Below are 16,003 nucleotides of genomic sequence, written 5' to 3' on the forward strand. Positions count from 1 at the left end.
CAGCAAATCAGCTTTTGCCATGAGTGCAAACTTAGCATGGGACCAAACAGCTATAAAAAAAACTAATGTTTTGCTTTGGTTAAAATTCGGAAACAACTCCAGGAAAACATCAATACATCGGTATGTAAAGGATATCACCACGTGGGCTGAGGACCGTAAAGCGGCTGACGACCAGAAGTCAAACGCAGAACTCATTGATGCAGCAAATCAGCTTTTGCCACGAGTGCAAACTTAGCATGGGACCAAACAGCTACAAAAAAACTAATGTTTTGCTTTGGTTAAAATTGGGAAACAACTCCAGGAAAACATCAATACATCGGTATGTAAAGGATATCACCACGTGGGCTGAGGACCGTAAAGCGGCTGACGACCAGAAGTCAAACGCAGAACTCATTGATGCAGCAAATCAGCTTTTGCCATGAGTGCAAACTTAGCATGGGACCAAACAGCTATAAAAAAAACTGTTTTGCTTTGGTTAAAATTCGGAAACAACTCCAGGAAAACATCAATACATCGGTATGTAAAGGATATCACCACGTGGGCTGAGGACCGTAAAGGGGCTGACGACCAGAAGTCAAACGCAGAACTCATTGATGCAGCAAATCAGCTTTTGCCATGAGTGCAAACTTAGCATGGGACCAAACTGCTACAAAAAAATTAATGTTTTGCTTTGGTTAAAATTCGGAAACAACTCCAGGAAAACATCAATACATCGGTGTGTAAAGGATATCACCACATGGGCTGAGGACCGTAAAGCGGCTGACGACCAGAAGTCAAACGCAGAACTCATTGATGCAGCAAATCAGCTTTTGCCATGAGTGCAAACTTAGCATGGGACCAAACTGCTACAAAAAAATTAATGTTTTGCTTTGGTTAAAATTCGGAAACAACTCCAGGAAAACATCAATACATCGGTGTGTAAAGGATATCACCACATGGGCTGAGGACCGTAAAGCGGCTGACGACCAGAAGTCAAACGCAGAACTCATTGATGCAGCAAATCAGCTTTTGCCATGAGTGCAAACTTAGCATGGGACCAAACAGCTACAAAAAAACTAATGTTTTGCTTTGGTTAAAATTCGGAAACAACTCCAGGAAAACATCAATACATCGGTATGTAAAGGATATCATCACGTGGGCTGAGGACCGTAAAGCGGCTGACGACAAGAAGTCAAATGTAGAACTCATTGATGCAGCAAATCAGCTTTTGCCATGAGTGCAAACTTAGCATGGGACCAAACAGCTACAAAAAAACTAATGTTTTGCTTTGGTTGAAATTCGGAAACAACTCCAGGAAAACATCAATACATCAGCGTGTAAAGGATATGACCACGTGGGCTGAGGACCGTAAAGCGGCTGACGACCAGAAGTCAAACGCAGAACTCATTGATGCAGCAAATCAGCTATTGCCATGAGTGCAAACTTAGCATGGGACCAAACAGCTATAAAAAAAAAACTAATGTTTTGCTTTGGTTAAAATTCAGAAACAATTCCAGGAAAACATCAATACATCAGTGTGTAAAGGATATCACCACGTGGGCTGAGGACCACTTCAGAAAACCACTGTCAGTAGCTACATATTGCATTAGTTGTGTGGTTGCCATGTAAAAACATCAAAGTTTTGACCAAAGAGGATAAAACAATCAAAATAATAGTTCAAACTTAAAATCGACAGATATATCGGAAGTTGATCTTGAAATGTAAGTGTTAAAAGTTTAAAAAAAATTAAATAATGTATCACTTTATGAGTGGGGAATCTTTCGGATCTCAAATATATTTATTGGATTTTATTTAACTTTTCACTGTGATTACTCAAAAATATTAAATAATTAAAATCAATGGTGTCCTGCTTTATTGATCTTTGAGGGCTTTAATTGCTAAATAAAGGAACTATCCTGAAGGAATCAATAAAGTACTATCTATCTATCTATCCATCCATCCATCTATCTATCTATCTATCTATCTATCTATCTATCTATCTATCTATCTATCTATCTATCAATCCATCCATCCATCCATCCTATCATCCATCCATCCATCTAAATACTGCATATTTCAGTTTTACTATAAAAAACAAAGTTGTCTTTGACAGAAAAGGCATAAAACCTTATTTGTTTTACTTTATATCAACCGGCATAGCTCGGTTGGTAGAGTGGCCGGGCCAGCAACTTGAGGGTTGCAGGTTCGATTCCCGCTTGTACCATCATAGTTACTGCCGCTGTGTCCTTGGGCAAGACACTTTACCCACCTGCTCCCAGTGCCACCCACACTGGTTTAAATGCAACTTAGATATTGGGTGTCACTATGTAAAGCGCTTTGAGTCACTTGAGAAAAGCGCTATATAAATATAATTCACTTCACAACCTCAAGTTGATATAGAGATTTACTGTAAGCATTAAATAAAAAATAATAATTTGACTAATTTTTAACATTTTAGTGACTGAGACCCTCTATAAAAAATCTATACATTTTGTTATGGTTTGAAAATGAAAAATATCAAAATGCTTAAATTTTTCCGTGTGCGGCCCTCAGTGGAAAAAGTTTGGACGCCCCTGCTCTAACATCACCACGACGTTTCACAACATTTGAAAACCCATTCGCACAAAACACATACTGATTCCAAAGAACTGACTTTTCCCACACCTCAAAACACAGCACTGGCACGCCACACTTTGACAGAGAGCGACACAATCCTGAGAACGCTGAGAGGTCAGTGGACACATGTTAAGTGGGCGAGGGATGGAGGATGAAAGGAGGAAGTTGATGATTCAAGAGAGCAAGAAGAGTGTTGATCATGCCTGATGCTTTCAGCCAATATTTTTGTACTGTTTTTTTTACCATAGTTCACAGGCCTGAGAACCTGGCGGTAGGAGCTGGGACTGATGGTCTGCTTCTGGGTATCTGCAGAGGAGGTAGTGAACACACCTTGCCCACACAGACTAAAAGGCTCCATAAAGGTCTTAACATATTTGACATTAGCTCAGTAAAACTAAGAAGGTAAAAATAATAACAAATTAACAATTTTTATTCAATTTCAAAATTAGAATGTTTGCATATTTGTTCTGCAAGTTTCCAACAAATTATTTCAGAGGTAAGAATACAATGTAAGTATCATGAATCCAAGCATGGATTTTCATCACTGAAATGTTATCAAGACACAAAATAACTGAATTAAAACCATGAAAAAAAAAGAAGGTCTTACCTCTGGTTCTTGGTGCTCTCTTCCTGCGGTCCCTGAAGGCAGCGCCTGATTGAAGAGCTTCCAGCAAACTGTCCATCACCCCCGTCTCATCGTTCTCTGAAACACAGCAAGAATAAAAGTTTGGTAAAAAAAAAAAAGAAAAAAACTCAATTCAGGAGTTATTTTTTTTTGGTTGGAAGCAAACCGATAAATATTACAAAAGTGAATAAATATCTCAGATAGGTTCTTAGGCATATAAATGATCAGACACCATTTTAACAAGTTGCAGGTTGCTCTCACCGTGGTCTTTTCCCCAAGATTGTGCCACGCATATTTTTCTTCCACACTCGTCGTATTTTTCTCCAACACTCGTCAAAATGTTTTCGACACTCGTGGTATTTTTCTTCCGCACACATTTTTCTTTGACGCCTGTCGTATTTTTCTTCAACGAACATCGTATTTTGCTTCCACGCACATCGTATTTTTCTTCGACGCCTGTCGTATTTTTCTTCAACGCACATATTTTTCTACAACGCAATTTTCTTTAACGCATATCGTATTTTTCTTCAACGCACATCATATTTTTCTTTAACGCACATTGTACTTTTCTTTAAGGCACATCGTATTTTTCTTCAACGCACATGGTTTTTTTCTGTAACGCACATCGTATCTAACGCACATCGTATTTTTCTTCAACGGACATCGTATTTTTCTTCGACACGCATCGTATTTTTCTTCAACTTACATCGTATTTTTCTTCGACACACATTGTATTTTTCTTCAACGCACATCGTATTTTTCTTCAACGGACATCGTATTTTTCTTCAACGGACATCGTACTTTTCTTCAACGGACATCGTACTTTTCTTCAACGGACATCGTACTTTTCTTCACACGTCGAATTTTTTTCAACCCACATCGTATTTTTCTTCGACACACATCGTAGTTTTCTTTAAAACACGTCATAGTTTTCTTCAACACTCATAGTATGTTTCTTCGACGCCTGTCGTATTTTTCTTCGACGGACATCGTTCTTTTCTTCAACTTACATCAAATTTTTCTTCAACGCACATCGTATTTTTCTTCAACCCACATCGTATTTTTCTTCAACGCACATCATAATTTTCTTCGACGCACATCGTATTTTTCTTTGACGCACATTGTATTTTTCTTTGACATACATCGTATTTTCCTTCAACACACATCGTATTTTTCTTCAACGCACATCATATTTTTCTTCAACGCACATCATACTTTTCTTCGACGCACATCGTATTTTTCTTCAACGCACATCATATTTTTCTTCAACGCACATCATACTTTTCTTCGACGCACATCGTATTTTTCTTCGAAGCACATTGTATTTTGCTTCGACATACATCGTATTTTTCTTCAACGCACATCGTATTTTTCTTCAACGCACATCATACTTTTCTTCGACGCACATCGTATTTTTCTTCGAAGCACATTGTATTTTGCTTCGACATACATCGTATTTTTCTTCAACACACATCGTATTTTTCTTCAACGCACATCGTATTTTTCTTCAACGCACATCATATTTTTCTTCAACGCACATCATATTTTTCTTCAACGCACATCATATTTTTCTTTAACGCACATCGTATTTTTCGTCAACGCATATAGTTTTTTTCTTCAACGCACATCATATTTTTCTTTAACGCACATCGTATTTTTCGTCAACGCATATAGTTTTTTTCTTCAACGCACATCGTATTTTTCGTCAACGCATATAGTTTTTTTCTTCGACACATATCGGATTTTTCTTCAACGCACATCGTATTTTTCTTCAAAGGACATTATACTTTTCTTCAACACACATCGTAGTTTTCTTCAACGCACATCGTAGTTTTCTTCAACGCACATCGTATTTTTCTTCAACGCACATCAAATTTTTCTTTAACGTACATCGATTTTTCTTCAACGCACATCGTATTTTTCTTCAACGCACATCGTATTTTTCTTTAAAGCACATCATACTTTTCTTTAACGCACGTCGTATTTTTCTTTAACGTACATCGTATTTTTCTTTAACGCACATCGTACTTTTTTTTAACGCACATCGTATTTTTCATCAACGCATATAGTTTTTTTCTTCAACGCACATCGTATTTTTCTTCAACTTACATCGTATTTTTCTTCGACACATATCGTATTTTTCTTCAACGCACATCGTATTTTTCTTCAAAGGACATCGTACTTTTCTTCAACACACATCGTAGTTTTCTTCAACGCACATCGTATTTTTCTTCGACACACATCGTACTTTTCTTCAACACACATCGTTGTTTTCTTCAACGCACATCGTATTTTTCTTCGACACACATCGTATTTTTCTTCAACACACGTCGTAGTTTTTTTCAACGCACATCGTATTTTTCTTCGACACACATCGTAGTTTTCTTCAACGCACGTCATATTTTTCTTCGACACACATCATAGTTTTCTTCAACACACGTCGTAGTTTTCTTCAAAGCACATTGTGTTTTTCTTCAACACACATCGTATTTTTCTTTAACGCACATCGTATTTTTCTTAAACTTACATCGTATTTTTTTTCAACGCACATCGTATTTTTCTTAAACACACACATTTGCGAGACCCCGTCGTATTTGTGCGACGTCCATTGTATTTGTGCGACACATCTGTTTTTCTCCAACACTCATCGTATTTGCGCAACATTTATCGTATTTGCACAACGCTCATAAAATTGGAGTGAAAGGCATAAAATGTTTCTTTGACACTCGTTAAAGTTTTGTCGACACTTGTGGTATTTTTCTTTCCACACTCATGGTATTTTTTTCTTCGACGCCTTTTTATTTTATTCTCTGACGTTGCCTATCGTATTTTTCTTTAACGCACATTGTATTTTTCTTCAACGCACATTGTATTTTTCTTCAACGCACATCGTTCTTTTCTTCAACGCACATCGTATTTTTCTTCAACGCACATCGTATTTTTCTTCAACACACATCATATTTTTCTTCGATGCAAATCGTATTTTTCTTTGACACATATCGTATTTTTATTCGACACATTGTATTTTTCTTCGACACACATCTTAGTTTTCTTCAACGCACATCGCATTTTTCTTCAACGCACATCGTATTTTTCTCCAACACACATATTTGCAAGACCCCCGTTGTATTTGCGCGACACTCATCTATTTTTTCTGTAACACTCATCATATTTGCACGACACTCACCACATCGGTGCGACACGCATAGAACTTTTCTTTGGCACTCTTCGTATTTGCGCCATGTTCATCGGATTTGCTTGACGCCCATCCTCTTTGTGTGACGCTCATTGTATTTGTGCTACACGCACCCAATTTTTCTTTAACATTCATCGGATTTGCACGACACTTTTCCAATTTTTTTCCCAACACTCATCGTATTTGCGTGTACCCCATTTTTCGGAGTATAAGTCGCTCCGGAGTATAAGTCGCACCTGCCAAAAATGCATAATAAAGAAGGAAAAAAACATGTATAAGTCGCACTGGAGTATAAATCGCATTTTTGGGGGGAAATTTATTTCATAGAACCCAACACCAAGAATAGACATTTGAAAGGTAATGTAAAATAAATAAAGAATAGTGAACAACAGGCTGATTAAGTGACGCACAAATAACCAACTGAGAAGGTGCCTGCTATGTTAACCTAACATATTATGGTAAGAGTCATTCAAATAACTATAACATATAGAACATGCTATACCTTTACCAAACAATCTGTCACTCCTAATCGATAAATCCCATGAAATCTTATACGTCTAGTCTCTTACCTGAGTTGGCTAAATACTATTATTTGATATTTTACGGTAATAATTTCACACAAAAGTCGCTCCTTAGTATAAGTCGCCAAACTATGAAAAAAACTGCGACTTATAGTCCAAAAAAATATGGTATTTGAACAACACTCATCCGATTTGAGCAAAATAAAGTCGTATTTGCACTAAACTCATTCGTTTTTTTTCCAACTTTCATCGTATTTGCGTGTATTTGCACAACACTCATTCTATTTGCGCGAACTAAAGTCGTATTTGCGCAACGCTTATCGTATGTTTCTTCAACGCTCATCGTATTCTTGCAACAATGTATTTTTCTTCGACACTCATCAAATTGGTACGTGTAACAAAGACACTTGTTAGGTGTGTCTAGCTTGTGTGCTATTGTGTGCTTAACTGTTGTGTAGCGGCTAGCTCCCAGTAGCCTATGGCTAGCCTATGTTGTGCTGGTTCTGGGTAGCCTGGCTACCCTGATGGAACCATTGCTGCGGGGTACGTGAGAGATTCCTGGGACAAATGGAGAATCATGTGCCTCTCAGTGCTTTACATCGAGGACATCTACCTATTTGGAACCGTGATCGCGGGGCACCTGCTGATTGGGCTGGGCATTGCTCTGGTGTATCGTAAAATTCGTAAGACGATGTCAGCTACTCAAGGAGCCCAAAGGCTGTTTGTGACAATGGACATATTGGGTCGGGCTGTGGGATCACAGTCTGGGGCGATTTCTGAACTGAATCGCAAGATGGATCACATCACGGAGATGCTTGAAAAGGAAAGATTGGATATGAGAGCAACCAGCATGGACGAATAGAACAGGCGAGCCATTTTAATGCCTGCTCTAGACAAAACAAAAATCCTTATCTATGATTTGACTTCCCCGAATGGCCTTGAGGACAAGAACAGGCTGTTCTGTAATCAAGCCCTGAGGAATCTCAAAGATGGACGCTTTTGACCTCCCTCCCTCCTAAACGACACCCGGAAGTCAAACTTTGCTTGCATTGCATGCAGAACGACCCTGGGCTCATGAACACTACTTCACTTCACCCAAAGACTATGGGCATATATAAAAACACACTACCCATCCCCACCCAACGCCTTCACCACCGCTTAATTCCCCTTTGGGCTGATGGACGGCTGAACAGCGCTTTATACCAGCAGGCCGGCCTCCAGGCCCCCCCTTCCCTCTGTTGCGAGTTGTTGTGATTATATATACAAACCCCGTTTCCATATGAATTGGGAAATTGTGTTAGATGTAAATATAAACGGAATACAATGATTTGCAAATCATTTTCAACCCATATTCAGTTGAATATGCTACAAAGACAACATATTTGATGTTCAAACTGATAAACATTTTTTATTTTTTTTGCAAATAATCATTAACTTTAGAATTTGATGCCAGCAACACGTGACAAAGAAGTTGGGAAAGGCGGCAATAAATACTGATAAAGTTGAGGAATGCTCATCAAACACTTATAATATGTAACATTCCACAGGTGTGCAGGCTAATTGGGAACAGGTGGGTGCCATGATTGGGTATAAAAGCAGATTCTATGAAATGCTAAGTAATTTACAAACAAGTATGGGGTGAGGGTCACCACTTTGTAAGCAAATTGTCGAACAGTTTTAGAACATTTCTCAACGAGCTATTGCAAGGAATTTAGGGATTTTACCATCTACGGCACGGGTGTCAAACTCTGGCCCGAGGGCCAAATCTGGCCCGCCGTGTAATTTCATTTGGCCCTTGAGGCAATAATAAATTAACATTAGAGCTGCCCCGCCGGTAATATACAGTGGCGGTGTATCACCGTATTCAACGTTAATTTTCATACTTGCCAACCCTCCCGATTTTTCCAGGAGAATCCCGAATTTCAGTGCCCCCCCCGAAATTCTCCCGGGGCAACCATTCCCCCGAATTTCCACCCGGACAACAATATTGGGGGGGTTCCTTAAAAGGTACTGCTTTTAGCATCCACTTCTACAACCTGTCGACATGTCCGCTTGTCCTCCATGCAAACAGCGTGTATGCCCAGTCATGTAATATATGCGGCTTCTACACACACACAAGTGAACGCAGCATACTTGGTCAACAGCCATACAGGTCACACTGAGGGTGGCCGTATAAACAACTTTAACACTGTTACACCATACTGTTAACCCACACCAAACAAGAATGACAAACACATTTCGGGAGAACATCCACACCGTGACACAACATAAACAAAACAGAACAAATACCCAGAAACCCTTGCAGCACTAACTCTTCCGGGACGCTACAATATACACACCCGCTACCAACAAAACTCGATTTTGCATGTCACTATAAAGTTATATAAGCCTTGCTTGTTCAATATTCAATGCAAAACTTGTTTGGGTCCATATTCAAATGTTAAGTTGTTCAACTTTGGCCCGCGGCTTTGTTCCGTTTAAAATTTTGGCCCACTTTGTATTTGAGTTTGACACCCCTGATCTACTGTCTGTAAAATCATCAAAAAGTTCAGAGAATCTGGAGAAATCTCTGCACGTAAGCGATGATATTACGAACCCCTCCCGTGGGTCCAGTCTTTGACTGATTTTTTTTTTTTACTCTTCCCCCCCTTTCCTAATATCACGTTTTTTAAGGAGCGCCGTAAAAATGGCTGATCAGTTGGCGGTCCCGTCTTGTCTCCCTCAAACGTATGTAATTTTCAGTTCTTATGTGTCTTGTGCATGTTAAAGTATTGACAATAAAATAATCTTGAATATTTGAGGACTATTAGATTAAACTTTGCACAAGTAAACACGCTGTACTGTCACTTTGTCACTGATGGGAATTGTGGCCCAAACAGCTTCATTTTTGTTTCATCTGACATCACATGGACAAAGATAAGACCTTCTGGAGAAAAGTTTTGTGGTCAGATGAAAGAAAAATGGAGCTGTTTGGCCACAATACCCAGCAATATGTTAGCAAGAAAAAATTTGAAGCCTTTACTGTATTCCCAGGAACAACACGCCTACTGTCAAGCATGGTGGTGGTAGTATTATACTCTAGGTCTGTTTTGGTGTGTTAACCCACACCAAACAAGAATGACAAACACATTTCGGGAGAACATCCACACTGTAACACAACATAAACAAAACAGAACAAATACCCAGATCCCCTTGCAGCACTAACTCTTCCGGGAGGCTACAATATACACCCCCGCTACCAACAAAACTCGATTTTGCATGTCACTATAAAGTTATAGAAGCCTTGCTTGTTCAATATTCAATGCAAAACTTGTTTGGGTCCCTATTCAAATGTTAAGTTGTTCAACCTTGGCCCGCGGCTTTGTTCAGTTTAAAATTTTGGCCCACTCTGTATTTGAGTTTGACACCCCTGATCTACGGTCTGTAAAATCATCAAAAAGTTCAGAGAATCTGGAGAAATCACTGCACGTAAGCGATGATATTACGAACCCCTCCCGTGGGTCCAACCTTTGACTGATTTTTTTTTTTTTTACTCCTCCCCCCTTTTCTAATATCCCCTTTTTTAAGGAGCGCCGTAAAAATGTCTGATCCGTTGGCGGTCCCGTCTTGTCTCCCTGTAAAGTATGTAATTTTCAGTTCTTATGTGCCTTGTGCATGTTAAAGTATTGACAATAAAATAATGAATATTTGAGGACTATCAGATGTGAACTTTGCACAAGTAAACACGCTGTATGACTACTACTTTAATCGGACATTTGACATGCAATCATCGACACGTGTTTTTTACGGATAATAGCGCGACATCTGATATCACACCCTCAGTCTGTATTCATGTTCTGCTGTATCAGACGGTCCTGAGCAAAGTCAAATAATACATGTACAATTATTTGGAATGATCTGGATGGGATGACATAAAAAAACAACAGGGATGATCATCACAAAGTGATCAGTGATAGTATTCACTTCACATTTTTTCTCTCTCAGAATCATACTACTTGTCTGGATCAATTCCAACCCAGAGTCACGTGTGAAGTTTTCTCCTTCAACATTACTCGCAGCAGAGATTTCTGAGCAGTGCCCGAGACAATCCATGGCGTGTTGCTCATTACAACACATGCCAGTCTTGCCACAATGAAAAGTGAATGCAGGAAAAGCAGCCAACAAAAAAAAAAAGAGCAATCAATTGAAAGCTGCGGTGTGTGGCATCAAGTGCAGTGTTCAGCATGAAACATCACGCTGGGATAAATAAGGACACTCACAACTTGGAGCTGAAGATTACACGGCAGTAGGAATAACGTCAAATTGTACGCATCGCTCGGAAGCAACAAGGAGTAGTCTGTCTGGCACACAATGTTAAATAAATAACTTTTTTTTCTTCCTGTCATTTATTATGACGGACGAGAACATGTCTGTTTTTTAGGATTTTAAAGATGATAAAAAAAAAAAAAACCTTGGAAGATGTGGATAATAAGAGTAACCGTCTCTAAGTCTCTAGAATAAAAAAATAAAAAATGTAACATGCACAATAGACACACCGCAAGTGTACATATATTTATATATATATATATATATATATATATATATATATATATATATATATATCATGACGAGTTGAGTTTATACCAAAAAGTTCTATTTTGGTTTCATCTGACCACATGACATTCTCCCAATCCTCTGCTGTATCATCCATGTATCCATTTTGGTATAAACTCAACTCGTCGTGTTTGGAGGAAGAAGAATACTGAGTTGCATCCCAAGAACACCATACCTACTGTGAAGCATGGGGGTGGAAACATCATGCTTTGGGGCTGTTTTTCTGCCAAAGAGACAGGATGATTGATCCGTGTTAAGGAAAGAATGAATGGGGCCATGTATCGTGAGATTTTGAGCCAAAACCTCCTTCCATCAGTGAGAGCGTTGAATGGTTGACCAAATACTTATTTTCCACCATAATTTACAAATAAATTCTTTAATATTCCTACAATGTGAATTCCTGGATTTTTTTTTCCACATTCTGTCTCTCACAGTTGAAGTGTACCTATGATGAAAATTACAGACCTCTGTCATCATTTTAAGTGGGAGAACTTGCACAATCTCTGGCTGACTAAATATTTTTTTGCCCCACTGTAATTTGGTATTGTGGCCAAACAGCTCCATTTTTGTTCGATCCGATCTTTGTCCATGTGATGTCAGACATGTGACCAACTATTTACTAATTTAATTTATCCAAATTTAATCCAAATGTATCAATATTCAAATAACTGTTAGGTAAGAGTATCTCTTAAATAGTAAATAATTGCCAGCCGCTGCTTGTACTCGGACCCTTAGGACATAATTCTGTTAAAAATTCAGTTCATATTTTTCCTCTTTGTTAGTGTCGCTTTGTCACTGATGGGAATTGTGGCCCAAACAGCTTCATTTTTGTTTCATCTGACATCACATGGACAAAGATAAGACCTTCTGGAGAAAAGTTTTGTGGTCAGATGAAAGAAAAATGGAGCTATTGGGCCACAATACCCAGCAATATGTTTGGAAGAGAAAAGGCTAGGCCTTTATTCCCAGGAACACCACACCTACCGTCAAGCATGGTGGTGGTAGTATTATACTCTAGGTCTGTTTTGGTGTCAATGGAACTGGTGCTTTACAGAGAGTAAAAGGAGGATTACCTCCAAATTCTTCAGGACAAGCTACACTCATCAGCCCGGAAGTTGGGTCTTGGGCGCAGTTGGGTGTTCCAACAGGACAATGACCCCAAACACACATCAAAAGTGGTAAAGGAATGGCTAAATCAGGCTAGAACGAAGCTTTTACAAAGGCCTTCCCAAAGTCATGATGTGGAGAAGCGGAGCAAACGGTCCGACAGACAGGCAGGGCATGCTGGAGCCCGGCCCAAGATGGTGGCGAGGAGGCGGCGACACCGAGCGAACGGCGAGGCGGGGCGCACCGGGAGCGAAGCCTCAGTCAAGATCAGGTGCGTAGATCACACACATGGGGACAATCATGCAATCCTCTCGCACTGGTTAAAAGGGCGGCAGCCGTGAACGTCGGGGAAAGAGGCGGAGAGACCGGAAGAAGCAGGAGTGCAGATGACGCAGAGCGAGAGAGAAGGAGAGTCGAAGAGGGACGAGCGAGCGAGCGGAAAAGAGGAGCGGGAAAGCGACCAGGTCTGAGGTGTTTATTGAAAAAAAAAAAAAAAAAGTCAAACGCTCAAAGTTATGTTCTTCCTTGGTGGTCCTGGGAACCGTCACACCAGACTTGAAGGCCAACTGAAACCCACTACTACCCACCACGCAGTCTGATAGTTTATATATCAATGATGAAATATTAACATTGCAACACATGCCAATACGGCCTTTTTAGTTTACTAAATTGCAATTTTAAATTTCCCGCTAAGTGTCGCGTTGAAAACATCTCGGTATGATGACGCGTGCGTTTGACGTCTCGGGTTGTAGCGGACATTATTTTCCAGCCCGATCCAAGCTATAAGTAGTCTGCTTTAATCGCATAATTACACAGTATTCTGGACATCTGTGTTGCTGAATCTTTTGCAGTTTGTTCAATTAATAATGGAGAAGTCAAAGTAGAAGCCCAACCAGTCTACATGTGCTTTGTGGACTTAGAGAAGGCATTCGACCGTGTACCTCGGGAAGTCCTGTGGGGAGTGCTCAGAGAGTATGGGGTATCGGACTGTCTTATTGTGGCGGTCCGCTCCCTGTACGATCAGTGCCAGAGCTTGGTCCGCATTGCCGGCAGTAAGTCGAACACCTTTCCAGTGAGGGTTGGACTCCGCCAAGGCTGTCCTTTGTCACCGATTCTGTTCATAACTTTTATGGACAGAATTTCTAGGCGCAGTCAAGGCGTTGAGGGGTTCCGGTTTGGTGACCGCAGGATTAGGTCTCTGCTTTTTGCAGATGACGTGGTCCTGATGGCTTCATCTGACCGGGATCTTCAGCTCTCACTGGATCGGTTCGCAGCCGAGTGTGAAGCGACCGGAATGAGAATCAGTACCTCCAAGTCCGAGTCCATGGTTCTCGCCCGGAAAAGGGTGGAATGCCATCTCCGGGTTGGGGAGGAGACCCTGCCCCAAGTGGAGGAGTTCAAGTACCTAGGAGTCTTGTTCACGAGTGAGGGAAGAGTGGATCGTGAGATCGACAGGCGGATTGGTGCGGCGTCTTCAGTAATACGGACGTTGTATCGATCCGTTGTGGTGAAGAAGGAGCTGAGCCGGAAGGCAAAGCTCTCAATTTACCGGTCGATCTACGTTCCCATCCTCACCTATGGTCATGAGCTTTGGGTCATGACCGAAAGGATAAGATCACGGGTACAAGCGGTCGAAATGAGTTTCCAGGTCCCTCCCTTAGAGATAGGGTGAGAAGCTCTGCCATCCGGGAGGAACTCAAAGTAAAGCCACTGCTCCTTCACATCGAGAGGAGCCAGATGAGGTGGTTCGGCCATCTGGTCAGGATGCCACCCGAACGCCTCCCTAGGGAGGTGTTTAGGGCACGTCCAACCGGTAGGAGGCCACGGGGAAGACCCAGGACACGTTGGGAAGACTATGTCTCCCGGCTGGCCTGGGAACGCCTCGGGATCCCCCGGGAAGAGCTAGACGAAGTGGCTGAGGAGAGGGAAGTCTGGGTTTCCCTGCTTAGGCTGTTGCCCCCGCGACCCGACCTCGGATAAGCGGAAGAAGATGGATGGATGGAAGTCAAAGTAGAAAGATGGAGGTGGGAAGCTTTTAGCCATTAGCCACACAAACACAGCCTTGTTTAAACTTCCCGAAAATGAAGCTTTACTATGGATCAGAGCGGTCAAGCGAGCATGGATCCCGACTACATGTCAACCGGCAGTTTTCGGTGATAAAATTGTGGTAATAAGTCGCCTCTTACCGGAGACATCAACGGAGCTTCCGTCATGCTGCAGCTGCGTGACTATCCTCAGAGACTCTGGCGTCAACACCCCTCCGACTTTCAGGTACTATATCATCTCACTAAAACACTAGCAACACAATAAGCAGATAAGGGATTTTCCAGAATTATCCTAGTAAATGTGTCTAATAACATCTGAATCGTTCCCACTGCAATCGCCTTTTTTTTAGGGATGCACCGATTAACCGGTAACCGAATATATTCGGCCGAATATGGCAAAAAAAGCCACATTCGGCCTTCGGTGGAATGAGTTAAAAACAAGGCCGCGATTCAGATGTTATTAGACACATTTACTAGGATAATTCTGGAATGTGACGCAATTTTTGGACGCGGTGACGCAATCAACCAACGTGAAGTGACGCGGTGACGTTGGGATATGTTGTGTACCTGTATAGTGTGTGAGGTTACAAGCACACACTTATTGAGATTTAGTGGGGCCTCTGTTTACATTATTAGCCTGTTGTGTAGGCTACCTGTATAAGTGTATGAGGTTACAAGCACACACTTAATTGAGATTTACTTGAGCCTTCTGTTTACATTATTAGCATATCTACTGTGGCTAAGCAGACTTTTGCCGAAAGGACAATAATTCATTCGTTGTGGGTTTATCCACTTTAATGCACTTTATTTCGTTTTGGAATGCATGTTTTGTTTGAAGGCCTAATATAAATGAAAAACTTTGTGCTTTTTTTCGAAAAGCAAAGGCTACTGGAATATTAAAAATATGTCAATATTCAATAAAAATTTACTTCATTTGAAAAACATGTCTAAATATTTATTCTAGGCTATTTATGCAATATTTAAAAAAATGTGAAAAACTGCATTCATTATTCGGTATTCGGCCTTCGGCCAAGCGTTTAAATATTATTCGGCTTCGGCCACAAATTTTCATTTCGGTGCATCCATACTTTTTTATTTTTTTACTTTTTTTTTCTAGTCCTTCACTCTAAATTTCCTCATCCACAAATCTTTCATCCTCGCTCAAATTAATGGGGAAATTGTCGCTTTCTCGGTCCGAATAGCTCTAGCTGCTGGAGGCTATGATTGTAAACAATGTTCAGATGTGAGGAGCCCTACAACCCGTGATGTCACGCACACATCGTCTGCTACTTCCGATAAAGGCAAGGCTTTTTTTTATTAG

At 40.6% G+C, this 16,003-nt stretch overlaps 1 protein-coding gene across 1 annotated transcript in view; it reads right to left on the reverse strand.

The window, feature by feature from the left end:
• LOC133542850 (protein diaphanous homolog 3-like) overlaps positions 1-16,003 on the reverse strand; it is a 359,695-nt gene that overhangs the window by 100,654 nt on the left and 243,038 nt on the right. The window contains exons 29-30 of the mRNA XM_061887061.1: positions 3,203-3,298; positions 2,839-2,901 (exon numbers count right to left, since the gene is read on the reverse strand). Of these exons, the coding sequence (XP_061743045.1) occupies positions 2,839-2,901; positions 3,203-3,298 (159 nt within the window). The remainder of the gene's footprint in view (positions 1-2,838; positions 2,902-3,202; positions 3,299-16,003) is intronic.

The sequence above is a fragment of the Nerophis ophidion genome, linkage group LG25 (assembly GCF_033978795.1).
Source record: "Nerophis ophidion isolate RoL-2023_Sa linkage group LG25, RoL_Noph_v1.0, whole genome shotgun sequence".
NCBI classification, from domain to species: domain Eukaryota; kingdom Metazoa; phylum Chordata; class Actinopteri; order Syngnathiformes; family Syngnathidae; genus Nerophis; species Nerophis ophidion.